Here is a 17134-nt window from a genome sequence, read left to right on the forward strand (position 1 = left end):
TCTATTATTTTTTAAGAATAAAGTACATTACTGTGCAGACTATTAATTCTTCCAGACAGTAATTATGTTTGTGTGGTCTGAGTCTCTCATTTGTGTCTCTTCGTGTGAGATAATGAAGCAACACAAAAACAATCGAACAACAATGCATTAGCTGCGAGCAAGGAAACCCGAGAACACTAAACCACCATTCATGTAAGGAGGGCAGTAAGTCTGTTCAAAACTATCTTCAGACAAGTGTTGAATTTCCAATAGATTCTCCAACTGGTTCCTTGTAACTTAAGCAACCTCAAAGTCCCAGAAAAAGCATTGATATTGGCTCCCTGGGATAAGTAGCTACAATAGTGAGTGGGAAAACGTCAATAATCCGTGCAAACACAGCAGTGAAGGAGGAAATTGAGTCATTTTCTTCAGTGTGGGATCATTTACCTTCAGCATAAATTCCCATTTCTTTGCACAAAGTCCACACCCTGATAACCACAATGAACAGAGCCTATTTACGTAATATGTATTTAATCAAATGTGCAGTACCAGCATTAAACACTACACCATGTTTTGAGTTAAACTCTCCAGCAGGAGTGTCTAATTGGACTGAAGATTACACCAGTCCAAATGGGATGTATTGGAAGTGAATCAAGGCAGCGAACAAGACCGTTGTGAATGGTGGTTCAGACCTCTTTCAGAGGGTCCATGGTTGGAGGGCTCTCCTTCCAGTGAGGAGGCCAGGTAGTCTGGATACTAGGTCGCTCCTTTACTCGATTGTAATAATCTAGCAGGCAGGGATATTTTTTCTGCGACAATCTAAAATACAAATAAAAAATATTGTAAGTTTAGCATTACAGGTTTTCAATCTAGTTATCTGGTGTCCAGAAAACATTCAGTCTCTTTAGTGGTTAACATTGCTACCTCACAGCATCAGGTACCCTGGTTCAATTCCGGCCATGGGTAACTGGCTGTGTGGAGTTTGCACATTCTCCCCATGTTTCCTCCCACAGTCCAAGGATATGCAGGTTAGGTAGATTGGCCATGGTAAATTGTCCCTTAGTATCCCAAAATGTGTATTCAAGGTGGGTTAGGGGTCATGGAAATCAGGCGGGGGGAGGAAGTGTGTGGGTCTGGGTAAGGTGCAGACCAATGGGCTGAATGGCCTCCTTCTGAACTTTAGAGATTCTATGATTCAGTGAGCTTCACTCATCTGACTCTGTAAATCTGGCATTAGGACTCATTCTGATTTTTCTCCTTACTGTGAGTGAACAGCAACAGCACTATAGTAGCAGCTACTCTGGAAGAATTTGCTAGGTGATCTCTCAAATCAACACAGGAGTGGGGTAGGCAAGGAGGGCTGCAGGGAGAGGGTGGGGAATGGTGCAGAGGAATGAAAGATTACAAATAAATACAAAAGCCACAACTATAACAACCACCAATATTTATACAGTGCCTTCATCACAATAAAATGTCCCAAGGCACTTTACAGGGAAGTTTTCAAACAAAATTTGACACAGGACACGTAAGGAAGTAGAAGAACAGTTGCCCAAAAGCTTGGACAAAGAGGTAGGATTTAAAGAGTGTCTTAAAGGAGATAGAGAGGCTTGGGGACAGAATTCCAAAGCTATGGGGCTAAACAGCTGATGGCATACCCACCAATGTTGGAGCAATTAAACCTGGAAATGCAAATGAGGCTATAATTGGATGAGTGCAGGTATCTCAGAAAGATGTAGGACTGAAGCAGATTACAGCAATGGGGAAGGCCAAGATCACAATGGGATTTGTAGACAAGAATAAAAAAATTTAAATCAAGGCTGTAACAGTCCAAGAATCAGTATAGATCAGTGAGCACAGAGGTAATGAATGAATACGACTTGATACTATCTTGATGATAGAGCAAAACCCTGAGTTATGTACAGACATAAATAAGACGTTTGTTTTTAAAAATGGACATACAAGCCAAAGATGGCTGTGGATATAAATTCTGAGAATGTAAAATTCAGTGACAGTCTGAGAGGTTCCTTTGTGAGTGATACTAAGAGAGAGAGAGACACACAGACAGACAATGAAATGTCAGACAAACATTTTAAAGGAGAAGTTACGAAAACATGAACTGCCATCTCCTGAGATAATGGAAGCTGATTATCATCTCAGCAGGATTTATACCCTGCAAGTTATGTCCCAGACCTATTTTGTGGGTTTTCCCCTCCCAGGACAGGAATAAAAAGCTCGCTGCAAAACCTGGGGCATGGACTGGAACTGACTATGTCACTTCAAAGGGGGCCGAGGTGAGGTAGAGCAAATCATCTGAAGTTGTTGAATTTGATGTTGAGACTGGAAGGGTTTAAAATGCCGAGCCAGAAGATGAGATGCTGTTCCTCCAGTTTGCGTTGAGCTTCACTGGGACATTGCAGCAAGCCAAAGACAGACATGTGGGCATGGGAGCAGGATCGTGTGTTAAAATGGCAAGCAACCGGAAGGTCAGGGTCCTGATTGCACAGGTGCTCTCTGATATAGAGGAGACCACATTGGGAGCAGCAAATGCAATACACCAAATTGAAAGAGGTGCAAGTGAAACACTGCTTCACCTGGAATGAGTGTTTGGGACCTTGGATGGTGAGCATAGAAGAGGTAAAGGGACGGGTGTTACATCTTCTGCGATTGCATGGGAAGGTGGCAGGGGTGATGGGAGAGGTGTTGGGTATAGTGGAGGAGTGGACTAGGTTATCCCAGAGGGAACAGTCTCTGTGGAATGCTGACAGGAGGAGTGAAGGGGAGATATGTTTGGTGATGGCATAACGCAGGGGTTGGTGAAAATGGAAGATAATGCTTTGCATGCGGAGGCTGGTGGGGTGAAATGTGAGACCAAGGGGGATTCTATCCTTGTTCTCGGAGGGAGGGGAGGGTATGAGGGCTGTGGTGCAGGAGATGGACTGCACGTTGTTGAGGGCCCTGTCGACAACTGTACATGGGAATCCACGGTTGAGGAAAAAGGGACACATATTAGAAGCACCACTTTGAAAAGTGACATCATCGGAACAAATGCGACGGAGGCGAAGGAGCTGAGAGAAAGGGATGGAGTCCTTACAGGATGTGGGGTGTGAAGAACTGTAGTCCAGATAACTGTGGGAGTCAGTGGGCTTGTAATGGATATTGGTAGATAGGCTATTGCCTGAAATGGAGACAGAAAGATCAAGGAAGGGAAGGGAAGGGAAGTGTCTGAGATGGACCAGGTGAAGGCGATGGAGGGGTAGAGACTGGAAGCAAGGTTAATGAACTTTGAGGTCTGGGCGAGAGCATGAAGCGGCACCAAAATAGTCATCGATGTACCGGTAAAGGAGTTGTGGGAGGGGACCCGGGTAGGCCTGGAACGTTCCACATACCCCATAAAAAGACAAGTGTAGATAGGACCCATTGCTACTCCTTTGATTTGAAGAAGGTGGGATGAGTTAAAGGAGATGTTGTTGAGAGAGAGAACGAGTTCAGCCAGGCGGAGGAGAGTGCTGGTGGATGGGAATTGTTCAGGCCTCTTTTCAAGAAAGAAGCGAAGAGCTCTCAGGTCGTCCTGGTGTGGGATGGAGGTGTAGAGAGATTGCACATCCATGGTGAATAGGAGGCGCTTAGGGCCTGTGAAATGGAATGCTGGTGGATGGGAATTGTTACCATGGCCACACCACTGAACATCAAGCCATTATCTCCAACACCGTCACCGACTTCATTCCTCCTGGTGCCTACCCCCACCCCCCCCCCCAACACACAGCTTCCAACCTCAGTTTCACAATCCCGGACAGCCCGCTTCTACCTATTTCCCAAAATCCACAAAAAGGACTATCCTGGTAGGGCCAGTGTTAGATGCTCCTGCCCCATTGAACTTATTTCCTCTTACCTTGACTCCATCCTCATCCACCTGGTCCATTCCCTCCGCACCTACATCTGGATTCCTCTGATGCCCTGCGTCATATTGACAGCTTCCAGTTCAGACGCCCCAACTGCCTCCTATTCACCATGGATGTGCAATCTCTCTACACCTCCATCCCACACCAGGACGGCCTGAGAGCTCTTCGCTTCTTTCTTGAAAAGAGGCCTGAACAATTCCCATCCACCAGCACTCTCCTCCGCCTGGCTGAACTCGTTCTCTCTCTCAACAACATCTCCTTTAACTCATCCCACCTTCTTCAAATCAAAGGAGTAGCAATGGGTCCTATCTACACTTGTCTTTTTATGGGGTATGTGGAACGTTCCAGGCCTACCCAGGTCCCCTCCCACAACTCCTTTCCCAGTACATTGATGACTATTTTGGTGCTGCTTCATGCTCTCATCCAGACCTCAAAAAATTCATTCACCTTGCTTCCAGTTTCCACCCTTCCATCGCCTTCACCTGGTCCATGTCAGACACTTCCCTTCCTTGACCTTTCAGTCTATTGCCTGAAATAGAGACAATCTACCAATATCCATTACAAGCCCACTGACTCCCACAGTTATCTGGACTACAGCTCTTCACAACCCACTTCCTGTAAGGATTCCATCCCTTTCTCTCAGCTCCGTTGCATTTGTTCCATTGATGTCACTTTAAAAAGTGGTATTTCTAATATGTGCTCCTTTTTCCTCAACCATGGATTCCCATGTACAGTTGTAGACAGGGCCCTCAACAACGTGCAGTCCACCTCCTGCGCCACGGTCCTCATACATTCCCCTCCCTCCCAGAACAAGGATAGAGTCCCCCTTGTTCTCACATTTCACCCCACCAGCCTCCGCATGCAAAGCATTATCCTCCATTTTCACCAACTCCTGCGTTATGCCATCACCAAACACATCTTCCCTTCACTCCCTCTGTCAGCATTCCACAGAGACCGTTCCCTCTGGGAAAACCCAGTCCACTCCTCCACTATACCCAACACTTCTCCTGTCACTCATGGCACCTTCCCATGCAATTGCAGAAGGTGTAACACCTGTCTCTTTACCTCTTCTATGCTCACCATCCAAGGTCCAAAACATTCATTCCAAGTTAAGCAGCGTTTCACTTGCACCTCTTTGAATTTGGTCTATTGCATTCGCTGGTCCCAATGTGGTCTCCTCTATAATCGGAGAGACCAAACATAGACTGGGTGATCGCTTTGCTGAGCTTCTGGTTGATTGCCATTTTAGCACACGATCCTGCTCCCATGCCCATATGTCTGTGCTTGGCTTGCTGCAATGTTCTAGTGAAGCTCAACGCAAACTGGAGGAACAGCATCTTATCTTCTGGCTAGGCACTTTACATCCTTCCGTCTCAACATCGAATTCAACAACTTCAGATGATTTCCTCTACCTCACCTTGGCCCCCTTTGTTTTCATTCTATTTTTTACTGTTCTCTACTTTTTATTTCTTTATGGTCTTTCTTCATTTTTCTTCCCCCATCCCCCCACCGCCCCCCCCACTTCCCTTTTTCTACATTCTACCTCTGTCCCATCACCCCCCCCCCCCAACATCTCCAACTGTCACAGCTTACAACTTCTCTGCCGTTTGGCCATTCACACCCTTTATTCTTTCTGTGGACAACTATTAGCAGTCTTTTCCCCTGGTTTCTATGGCTAGAACTCATCTTTCATTCCCTCCCCCTGCAGTATATCTCCCACTTTCTATGCCTTTTAGCTTTGACAAAGGATCATCTGGACTCGAAATGTCAGCTCTTTTCTCTCCTTACAGATGCTGCCAGACCTGCTGAGATTTTCCAGCATTTTCTCTTTTGGTTTCTGTAGGTTCATTAACCCCTCACCATCACCCTGTGGGAGTTCTATTATCCACTTCACCATTGCACTGGGGGTTCATTACTCTCCCTCAATGGGAGACGTAGGGAGTGGGTGGGGCTGTTTTTATTGGGACAATGTCTCACTGCACCAAGGTAGGCTTTATATCCAGCCTGGCTCCAGGGTCAGCCCCTCTGCCTGTCTCCTTTTCCAGATTGGTTGGCCCAGCTCCAGCGTACACCTGACCCCAGCAATGGGGATCCCGCCTTTGCTGGCACTTTCTCCTGAAGCAGGTGGGGGCACTGAAAAGTCAGGCCTTAAATTTAATTTATGAATAAATCTGTAATAAATGCCAGCCATGTCAATGACATCACAAAATTGGAAGAAAAATTATCACTCTCATCATCACAGCCATCTGGGAGAACATCACTGAACTCTCACCTAATCCAACAGTCAGTGGGAATCTCCCAACAATCTGTTCATTTTTACTTCACGACGTTCATCATTTCATGAACCTTGCAATTTATAAATACCTATGTGGGCTTTTAGAACAAAGAACATTACAGCACAGGAACAGGCCCTTCGGCCCTCCAAGCCTGCATCGACCATGCTGCCTGACTCAACTAAAACTCCCTACCCTTCCGGGGACCATTTCGCACCTTAAAGCTATGCCCCCTAGTAATTGACTCTTCCACCCTGGGAAAAACCTTCTGACTATCCACTCTGTCCATGCCTCTCAATCTTGTAGACTTCTATCAGGTCTCCCCTCAATTTAACGCAGAACCTGGCACAATTGCTCAATTGCACATCAGCAATAATGCATCAAAGCTCACAGAAAGCTCAGGGTAAAGCCGAGTTGTTCATAACAAAGAACAAAGAACAGTACAGCACAGGAAACAGGCCCTTCGGCCCTCCAAGCCTGTGCCGCTCCTTGGTCCAACTAGACCAATCGTTTGTATCCCTCCATTCCCAGGCTGCTCATGTGACTATCCAGGTAAGTCTTAAACGATGTCAGCGTGCCTGCCTCCACCACCCTCTGTGTAAAAAACGTCCCTCTGATATCCTAGTTATACTTCGCCCCTCTCAGCTTGAGCCTGTGACCCCTCGTGATCGTCACCTCCGACCTGGGAAAAAGCTTCCCACTGTTCACCCTATCTATACCCTTCATAATCTTGTACACCTCTATTAGATCTCCCCTCATTCTCCGTCTTTCCAAGGAGAACAACCCCAGTCTACCCAATCTCTCCTCATAGCTAAGACCCTCCATACCAGGCAACATCCTGGTAAACCTTCTCTGCACTCTCTCTAACGCCTCCACGTCCTTCTGGTAGTGCGGCGACCAGAACTGGACGTAGTACTCCAAATGTGGCCTAACCAGCGTTCTATACAGCTGCATCATCAGACTCCAGCTTTTATACTCTATACCCCGTCCTATAAAGGCAAGCATACCATATGCCTTCTTTACCACCTTCTCCACCTGTGTTGCCACCTTCAAGGATTTGTGGACTTGCACACCTAGGTCCCTCTGTGTTTCTATACTCCTGATGACTCTGCCATTTATTGTATAACTCCTCCCTACATTATTTCTTCCAAAATGCATCACTTCGCATTTATCCGGATTAAACTCCATCTGCCACCTCTCCGCCCAATTTTCCAGCCTATCTATATCCTGCTGTATTGCCCGACAATGCTCTTCGCTATGAAGAAGAAAAACTCATACCATTGAAAACACCCTCAGTACACATTAGAAGTAACCCAAGATCAGTTGGACTTTGAAACATTAAACAGAGACAGTAGATTTGAGAGAGATATCTTATATTTAAGATAGCAGTCTGTAACTCACCCAAATCGGACGCAGAGAGCCAATTGTGGGAACAGTATGACATCAGCCATGGTGAAGTTATCCCCTGCTATATATGATCGTGGTCCCATCTGAAAACAGAAGTGATTACAGCTGCTTATTGACACAAAATAGCAAAGAGATCACAGTATACAAGTGTGTGGAAGGACATCATCCATATTCAGCCTATTGTCCGTACTTTGTTAGGAACTCTTACTTCCATTTCTCAATCCCACAAAGTATCAACTCGCTCTGTCAGAGAGCTACAATAGCAAACAATGGTGCTTCATCAGTCCTACCTGTAACTATAGAGTGACACCAGTAAGGATTCATCCAATGGAATGAATGTGTCAGAAATCCTAATCTACCAACAATCATTTAAAAAATACAATTGTTTATTTCTTTGCAGGTGAAAACTGGAGAAAAAGTATATTTTACTCAGTAAAGAAATAGATAAGCCGCTGAAAGATTCCATATATTTTGATGTCTCTATTCATTCCCATCAGTAAGCAAAACTGTACATTTAAAATGGCAGCATCGATTTGAGGTTTGAAAAAGATTGGTCAGTCTCAGTTAGTGTTCTCCTGGCTGTGTGAATCTGGATTGGCCAGTCTCAGTACAGATCCTGCAGACTATGAGAAACCAGATTAGTCAGTCTCAGCCCGGATCCTCCGGAGTCTATGAAACCAGATTGGTCAGTCTCAGTTTGCATCCTCCACGCTGTGTGAAACTGGATTGGCCAGTCTGAATCCCATTCCTCAGGGCTGTGAGAAACAGGATTGGTCAGTCTCAGTCCGGATCCTTGGGGCTGTGTGAAACCGGATTGGTCAGATCCATGAATGCTCAGTTTTGAGTTGTGATATCAGATCTGAATTGATCCCATTTTGCATGGTAGCAGTGCCGGACAACATGTTGTAGGGTATCCTCAGTGTTAGAACTGTCTTCATCTCTATAAGGACTGTGTGCTGGTCACTCCTACAATGTCCAAAAATGGTGATGCTGGTGGTTTAGGTGTTTAGCGTTCTGTGGCAACTCAATCAGCTCACTCAACTGGTACCCAATCCACCACTTTAATAATCCACTCCCTCCACTACTGCCGCACAGTGACCTCAGTGTGAAACATCTACAAGATGCACTGCAGCAGCAACACAAGGCTCTTTGGCAGCACCTCCAAACAATGTGTTCTACCCCTAGATGCACAAGAGCAGCAGACACATGGAAACAGCTTCATCTGCAAGTTCCCCTCCAAGTTACTCACCATCCTGACTTGGAACAACATTCTCCTGTTTTCACTGTCACTGGGTCAAATCCTGGAATTCCCTCCCTAGCAGCATTGTGGGTCTACTTACACCACATGGACTGTAGCGGTTCACGAAGGTAGCTCATCACCACCTTCTCAAAGACAATTAGGGAAGGACAATAAATGCTACTCTAGCCAGTGTTGCCCACGTCCCAAGAATGATCGTAAAAAATACCCTTACCCAACATAATTCTAATTCCAGTCTTGAAAATTATAGATTTCCAATTCCCTCTGTGCAAACTGTCCAATTTCATTCCTGAACAGCCTAGCTCTAATTATAGCATTTTGTCTTCTCATTCTGGACTCCCCTGCCATGGATATTGTTTTTCTATCTCACCTCCTTTCTGGTTTTAGTACCCTCAATTAGTTCACTCCTCAATGTTGTAAAGTCAAGGGAATACAAGCTGAGTTTTGCAACCTATCTTCATAACTTAACCCACTAAACCCAAGTGTCATTCTAGTGAACCTTGCTTCATGCCGTCCTAAGCCAATGTATCCTTTGAGCTATGGTGCCCCATTTCTCCAGATGGGGTATAATAACCATTCTGTACAACTGAAGCATTACTTTCTCCTTATTGCATTGCAGTTCCCTTGATGTAAAGGATGTACCTTCCCCAGATATCCTTCCCAGAGAGTAAATTCTGCCGTCAGTGCAGATTTATTTCTTGCCAGTGTGGTTTCATGTCGTTCAGGTTCAGGAACCCTCCAATTGTAGAATGCAAAATCAGCTGTAGGTAAAATAACAATGAGATTAAAACAGTCTCTGCTTCTCATAACATCAATAAACTTTTCACCCAATTTTAGTGTCAAAGCGATTGCTCTAAATCACGTGAGCTCCCACACCACTAACGGTTAGATTAGAACAATTCCTGCAACAGTAACAACAAGAAACAGCTCACTTGCCTTTAATCAAATCCCATTGGGTAAATCCAAATCAATTTTTTTGACTAAACAAACAAACAAAATCAAATTAACTGGGGGACAAGTTAAAATGGGCAGCACTCAAAAAGAAGAGAACCGCCCGAAACAAAACACAAAGCGGAGAGGAAACTTAAAACATCAAACTAAAACGTGAGTAATAGGGTTGATAATACATTCCAGCCCCTGCGGTGTCCAACAAGCATGGAAGGCCTCTATGGTGTTCTCGGATACCACATGCTCCCCTCCAGGGCCAACCAGCCACGAATATAGCCACTATAGAGGGGCAGACAATCCAGCCGGATGACCCCCCTCGGTTGTCCACTGCCTGAACCTGTTGAGGCCTGGGCAAGTTCGAGTCATACACAATTTCCTGAAAGCAGCAATTTCCTGTCAATTGCTGAGGATTACTCGCTGTGTTGCAACTTGATGAGGAGAATCTGTGCGAACATAAATTGGTCTGGAACTGATGGAGAGAGGACTGTGTGTGGAGAATTATTTGGATTTTTGCTCCACAGAAGCAATTCTTGCTCTCTTTCTCAAGCAAAGTGTGCAGTGACTCTGTTTTGTGAAAATGGTTTTCTGAATAACCCCTCCGACCCCTCCTCCAATTGCATATACTCCTTCTACCTCCCCATCTGCCTTGTCCCTCCCTACTGCAGAACCTTCCTCTGTTTTCATGCCCCCACTTTCCTCACCTGCCCCTTGCCTCCCTCTCACGTGTCCCACCTACCTTCTCTCCATCCCACACCCTTCTTTCCTACCATCTAGGGATAGTAGGAATTAGCAGGTAAACTTAACTAGGGATTAACGGGTAAATATGTGGGGGTAGGGCCTGAGTGGGATTGTGGTTGGTGCAGACTCGATGGGCCGAATGGCCTCCTTCTGCACTGTAGGGTTTCTATGATTTATCTCAACGTCATCCTCTACAACCCCATCTCCAGAACACGGCTGGGAGTGCCACAGTCTGAGTGAGTTGTAACAGTGGCACAATGGCTCTCAGTCGTCAGGAACTTACCCATTTTCTGATGTAGAGTTAGAACCTCAAACATTCTCTGGTAAACCAGAGCCTGTTCTGCTGGGGCATCTGGGATCAGTTGATTGCCCTTGGATTTGAACTGACTCTGTAAAGCAGAGGAGAAGAGACAGATCCCATGAAAAAATATCAGATAATATTCTTAAGGATTTCCTTGGATATTTATGACCAGAAGATATGCTGGTTAGGTGCATTGGCCATGTTAAATTCTCCCTCAATGTATCCGAAGAGGCGCTGGAGTGTGGCGACTAGGGAATTTTCAAAAATAACTTCATTGCATTATTAACACAAGCCTACTTGTGACTAACAAATAAACATTTTTACTTTAGTTTCCAGCTATTTGAAACTTCATTTTCACACTTAATCATTTTTCATTGACTCATATGGCTTTGTGGTAAGATGGGCCATGCCTTCCCAAAGCCCCACTCATTCCTGCACATTTACTTAGTTTAACTGACAGCTGCTGTAATACTGGCTGTTACCATCTCTACCAGGAGGCTTCATCATGTGATCTGGTAGTTTTAAGAAATGGGTTAGTCTAAAACTCCTACCCGAGCACAATAATAATCCTTTGTCTGTGGAGATGAAAATTTGTGCCAGGTTTTAAAGGAGTTTCAAAACCAGTTTCTGATATTGGACTAAGGTCTGATGTAATTGAAAAGGCTCTGGAGTCTCTGCAAGTGCCTTTGTGCCTAACTGGTGCTGGGTGTCAGTTAACATAGTGTTGAATTATACAATCTTCAGGAATGGCGTAACTTCTCGATAATATGTTTCAAGGTTTACCTTTTGACATTTGTTTTGAAGATTCCCTATGACTGGCAGAATAATCTTCAATTATGCACATTCCAGGACAATGCTACAGACTGGAGAACTTCACATAGACATGGCATCTCAGCAGAGACACCAGCTCTGCTGCAGAAATTCCAGGAAATAGGGGTTTAAAATTTACAGCTAGTTTTTATTTATTTCATTGTTGCTTGTTTGCTCCCTTCCACATGGCTGAATGGCCTGCTTCTATTTTTTATGTTTCTCTTTGAGAGGAAGTGATTTTACTCCCTAGAAGCTGGAACAGCCAGTGTTGCAGTGACTAAGATCAGTGAACATTACACTGACACAGGTGGTACCTGGAATTCCACTTTCATCATTTAAACTGACATAAATGTACACCTCAACAAACAGTGCCAATGCTGGTGACCGCCCCCTCCTCTTAAAGTCACATCATGCCATAGGTGTCAGTCATGGCTCAGTGGTAGCAATCCTGCCTCGCAATCAGAAGGTTGTCATTTCAAATCCCACTCCACAGCTTGGAGTACAAATTCCTGGCTGGCACTCCAGGATACATTATCAGAGCAGGGCAGAAGGTAATATTAGGGGTACTGAGAGTGCCTATGGGGGAAATCTTCCGTGGGCTAAAGACACACTTGGAAAAGTGATGGGGCAGATCCATGAGTGAGGAACGGTTACAATATATTAGATACACCTGAATATTAGAAAATGACAGATCTGTGCAGCAATGCCAATTGCAAAATTACTCCAGGTGTTACCACCTTGAAACGTGAAATTTTAAGAAATGCTTATCGTTCAACATTGCCTCTTAAGCTTGGGTGTTAAGATTGTATGATGGCTCAGAATGCACTAGAAGATCACGAGGAACAGCTAGCAGTTTTGCTGGTCTTGTTTGGTAGAGTTTCTTTGCGAGTGGGTTTCCTCTTCATCTACCACTCTGCAGTGTGCAGAGTGCTGAGATTGGCCAAGAACAAGTTCATAGCCCACCTTGTACTCACCAGCATGTCTACTGGACCACCACCCAAACTGAGGGAAAGAACCCAATAACCAGGGCTTTGACCTTCCTCACTCATTCCAGCCTGATTGGATGACATTTCCGATCACCATGTCTTACTAACCCACGTCTTCACCAGGAAATATCCGAAACTGATTTTGAAACTACAAAAAAAAACTTTGGTATCAAAAATAGGAAGGCAGATTATTATTTGAAAGGCAGTGGATACTCAGTAGACCTTACTGTCCTGATGCATCAGTCACTAAAAAGTGTGTAGATAGAAAAGGCGGCAAATGGTATGTTGGCCTTAATAGCAGGAGGATTTGAGTATAGAAATAGGGATGTTTTACTGCAATTGTATGGATGGTTGATGAGACTACACCCGAGTATTGTGTGCAGTTTTCGTGTCTTTATCAGAGGAAGGATGTCCTTGCTATAGAGGGACTCAGAAAAGGTTTACCAGGCTGATTCCCGGGATAGGGGAACTGACATATGAGGAGAAATTTATTTCATTTATTATTGTCACATATTAGTATACAGTGAAAAGTATTATTTCTTGCGTGCTCTACAGACAGTTGAGTCGGTTAGGATTATATTTACTGGAGTTTAGAAGAGTTGAGGGATCTCATAGTAACTTAGAACATTCTAACAGGACTAGACACAGGAGCAGATGCAGGAAGGATGTTCCTGATGGCGAGGTCATAGTCTAAGGATAAGGGGTAAACTTTTAGGACTGAGATTAAGAGAAATTTCTTCACCCAGAGAGTGGTTAGCCTGTGGAATTCTCTATCACAGAAAGTAGTTGAGGCCAAAACATTGTATGTTTTCAAGAAGGATGTAGATACAGCACTTGAGCTGAAGGGGATCGAATGATATGGGGCGGGGGGGGGTGGAGGGAGGGATGAGTTGGATGGTCAGCCATGATTATAATGAATGGTGGAGCAGGCTCAGATTCGATATTTGACTCCATATGAAAGCACCTTAAATTTAAGTTCACACAGCCGTTTAATTTGAACTTTTGCCCAATATTAACAGTCCCACCCCCAGCCTGATAGTTAATGTCAGGCTATGACTATGTCATAGTCTACGTCGGAGGTCACATACCAACCGGTTCAAGAGCAGCTTCTTCCCTACTGCCATCAGACTTTTGAATTGGTCAGCGATATAACTATCATTTCTTGATGATATAACATGCACAAGTTTTAATTGGATATTATACCCCAATGTATGCATGTTGTAAGCTTAATTAATAATTATGATTGGATAGAGATAACTCCTCTCCTCCATTGGTATGTGCTAATTACTTGTAATCGGAGTTGCACCTAGAGTTGCCAATGTCTTTCTGAATTTTTCACTCTGAATAACTTCATTCAGAGTCTTATAGCTATAGTCAACTTTTAATAAATTCATCTTAAACCACTCTGTGACTTTGTCTGGCTACTTGAGGGGAACGATTGTTTTAAATACAACACGAAAACCATGCAACAGATTTGGCGCCAGGATGGAATTTCACTCAGGCCAACTGGAGGTAGCGGTGAGTATGAATCAGCAGAGTGCTATTGTCAAACCAACAACAGATTTAACAAATGAAATCGGCGCCCAAAGTAAAGCAAAGTGAAAAGGTGACAGAGGAACACACGGTGTCAACAAGACCATGGGCCATGGCGAAAGCCGAGAAAGTGAACACCAATAATCTCAGCAGGTCTGACAGCATCTGAGAGGAGAGAATAGAGCCAACATTTCAAGTCTTGATGACCCTTCGTCAGAGCTAAGTGCAAAGAGAATCAGCAGAGATTTAGCTCTGTCGAAGGGTCATCCAGACTCGAAACATTGGCTCTATTCTCTCTGCATCGATGTTGCCAAACTTGCTGAAATTTTCCAGCATTTTCTGTTTTTGGATTTACACTCAGTGCCACGTTCGCCTCTCACACTGGACATTTCAATCAACTTTGATGGCAATTTCCTGCCCTCACGAACACATGGTCCATCACTGACCCTCCATTTCTGGAGCTAAACTAATCAATATCCAGAAAAGAAACTGCCTCAACTACTCCCGTTTTTCCCGTTGTTATTTCACATTTTCATCTTTTGTTCAGTTTAAGCAGCGAGACTTCCGGGGTTGTCTGGGTTGCAGCCCCATTTTACCGTCGGCGGGGGGCGGAGCTCTCAGTGTCTCCGAAATGAAATCTCAGGTCCTCCAACACAGAGACTAAGAGCGAAATATGCCCGTCTGAACGTAGCTTCTATCTGAGGCATATTAACACTTACCTCAAGATACATGCAGGCCGCGAAAGATTCGTTCACGATGTTGCCGTTATGCTTGAAGCTTGGAAGCTGGGACACAAAATGAAAGCAGTTACTGGGCGAAATATTACACCAAGCAGTGTTCAAGAACAATTGGAAAGTTGTTACTCCAAATTTGAGAAATATTGAGTTTCTGTCAGACGGACCCAGACCCCGGCAGTGTACTGTACAAAAAAACTATGTTGAACAATTCACAGACTCCTGATCAATCACACAATTCTGTTCAGAATATAAAAGTTTTTATTACTTGTCCTCTGGGGTTTATTGCCAGAACTTCCGGTGACTTGTGCTCCTGTTTGTCAAAACTCAGCAATTTTTGCGGCATTGTATACAGCTTTTTCTCTTGTAGAGCGATCATGATCCTCCAGCAGGGCGGGGAGCCCGAACCCCAGAATAAGACACTGTTCTCAGCCATTAATCCAACTCCTCAAACACTATCCCCACACTTCTCCCTCCGTCTGCTTCTTTCTGCTAAGTCACCACCGCACCCAGGGTTTTATCAGAACTCATGGTCAGCTGATCGTAAACCGTGTTGTAATTCAGGAAATGACAGTGCAAAAATGAAAAGGTTGCCGAGCCCTTTCATCTGTAATGAGTATTTCAAAGGACTTTTGAAAGTCCCTTGAAAAGTGCAGTGGCATGGTGGCACAGTGGTTAGCATTGCTGCCTCACAGGACCAGGGAACCAGGTTCAATTCTGGCCTCGGGTCACTGTGTGGAGTTTGCACGTTCTCTCTGTGTCTGTGCAGGTTTCCTCCAGGTGCTCCAGTTTCCTCCTACAGGCCAAAGATGTGCGGGTTAGATTGATTGGCCATGTTAAATTAACCCTTGTGTCAGGGGGATTAGCAGGGTAAATATGTGGGTGATGTAGGGGGCTAGAATTGGCTAATAAACACATACACTAACTTTAGAATGAATGATCTAGGACTTGGGAGTGTGAGCAAGCCAGGGATGTTGCCATAGAAGGCAACTCTGAACGATTAACAAATATTTCTCATTTTAAAACATGTATTTTGAATTTACAAAATTGATGCGTTTTGCGTTTGGTTACATTTTGTGAAACTTCAGTCAGTGTCAAAATACAGCAGACCAGGTGGGAGAAAGAGGAACAATAGAGCCCCTGAAAAGCAGTAATGCTATCAGCAGTGGTCAGGAACAAGACAGATACCAATGCTAGCCTTATGAATTCTTTGAGGAGGTAACAAGGAAGGTATATAAAGGAGATGATGTGGAGATGCCGGCGTTGGACTGGGGTAAACACAGTAAGAAGTTTAACAACACCAGGTTAAAGTCCAACAGGTTTATTTGGTAGCAAAAGCCATTTTGCTACCAAATAAACCTGTTGGACTTTAACCTGGTGTTGTTAAACTTCTTACTATATAAAGGAGAACCAGTGGACATGATTTATTTATATTTCCGGAAGGTGCTGCATAGGAGACTGTTAAAGAAGTTAAGAGCCCATGGTATTAAGGGTAAGATCCTGGCATGGATAGAGGATTGGCTGACTGGCAGCAGGCAAAGAATGGGGATAAAGGGGTCTTTTTCAGGATGGCAGCCGGTGACTAGTGGTGTGCCTCAGGGTTCAGTGCTGGGACCCCAACTTTTCACAATACACAACGATTTGGAGGAAGGAACTGAAGGCACTGTTGCTACGTTTTGCAGATGATGCAAAGATATGTCGAGGGACAGGTAGTATTGAGGAAGCAGGGGGGCTGCAGAAGGACTTGGACAGGTTAGGAGAGTGGGCAAAGAAGTGGCAGATGGAATACAATGTGGAAAAATGTGAGGTTATGCACTTTGGAAGGAGGAATGGAGGCATATACTATTTTCTAAATGGGAAAATGCTTAGGAAATCAGAAACACAAAGGGACTTGGGAGTCATTGTTCAAGATTCTCTTAAGGTTAACGTGCAGGTTCAGTCAGCAGTTAGGAAGGCAAATGCAATGTTAGCATTCATGTATAGAGGGCGAGAATACAAGAGCAGGGATGTACTTCTGAGGCTGCATAAGGCTCTGGTCAGACCCCATTTGGAGTATTGTGAGCAGTTTTGGGCCCCATATCTAAGGAAGAATGTGCTGGCCTTGGAAAGGGTCCAGAGGATGTTCACAAGAATGATCCCTGGAATGAAGAGCTTGTCATATGAAGAACGGTTGAGTACTCTGGGTCTGTATTCGTTGGAGTTTAGAAGGATGAGGGGGGATCTTATTGAGACCTGGATAGAGTGGACGTGGAGGGATGTTTCCACTAG

At 44.5% G+C, this 17134-nt stretch overlaps 1 protein-coding gene across 1 annotated transcript; it reads right to left on the reverse strand.

Annotated features, from left to right (window-relative positions):
- Positions 1-493: 493 nt before the first annotated feature.
- On the reverse strand, positions 494-15557 carry LOC144492772 (glutathione S-transferase A-like). The gene is made up of 6 exons (XM_078211187.1): positions 15135-15557; positions 14852-14917; positions 10786-10891; positions 9459-9577; positions 7553-7641; positions 494-798 (listed from the first exon to the last, which is right to left on the reverse strand). The coding sequence occupies exons 1-6, from the start codon at positions 15300-15302 to the stop codon at positions 666-668; spliced, it is 681 nt and encodes a 226-aa protein (XP_078067313.1). The 5' UTR covers positions 15303-15557; the 3' UTR covers positions 494-665.
- Positions 15558-17134: the final 1577 nt, after the last annotated feature.

The sequence above is a fragment of the Mustelus asterias genome, chromosome 4 (genome assembly GCF_964213995.1).
Source record: "Mustelus asterias chromosome 4, sMusAst1.hap1.1, whole genome shotgun sequence".
NCBI classification, from domain to species: Eukaryota; Metazoa; Chordata; class Chondrichthyes; order Carcharhiniformes; family Triakidae; genus Mustelus; species Mustelus asterias.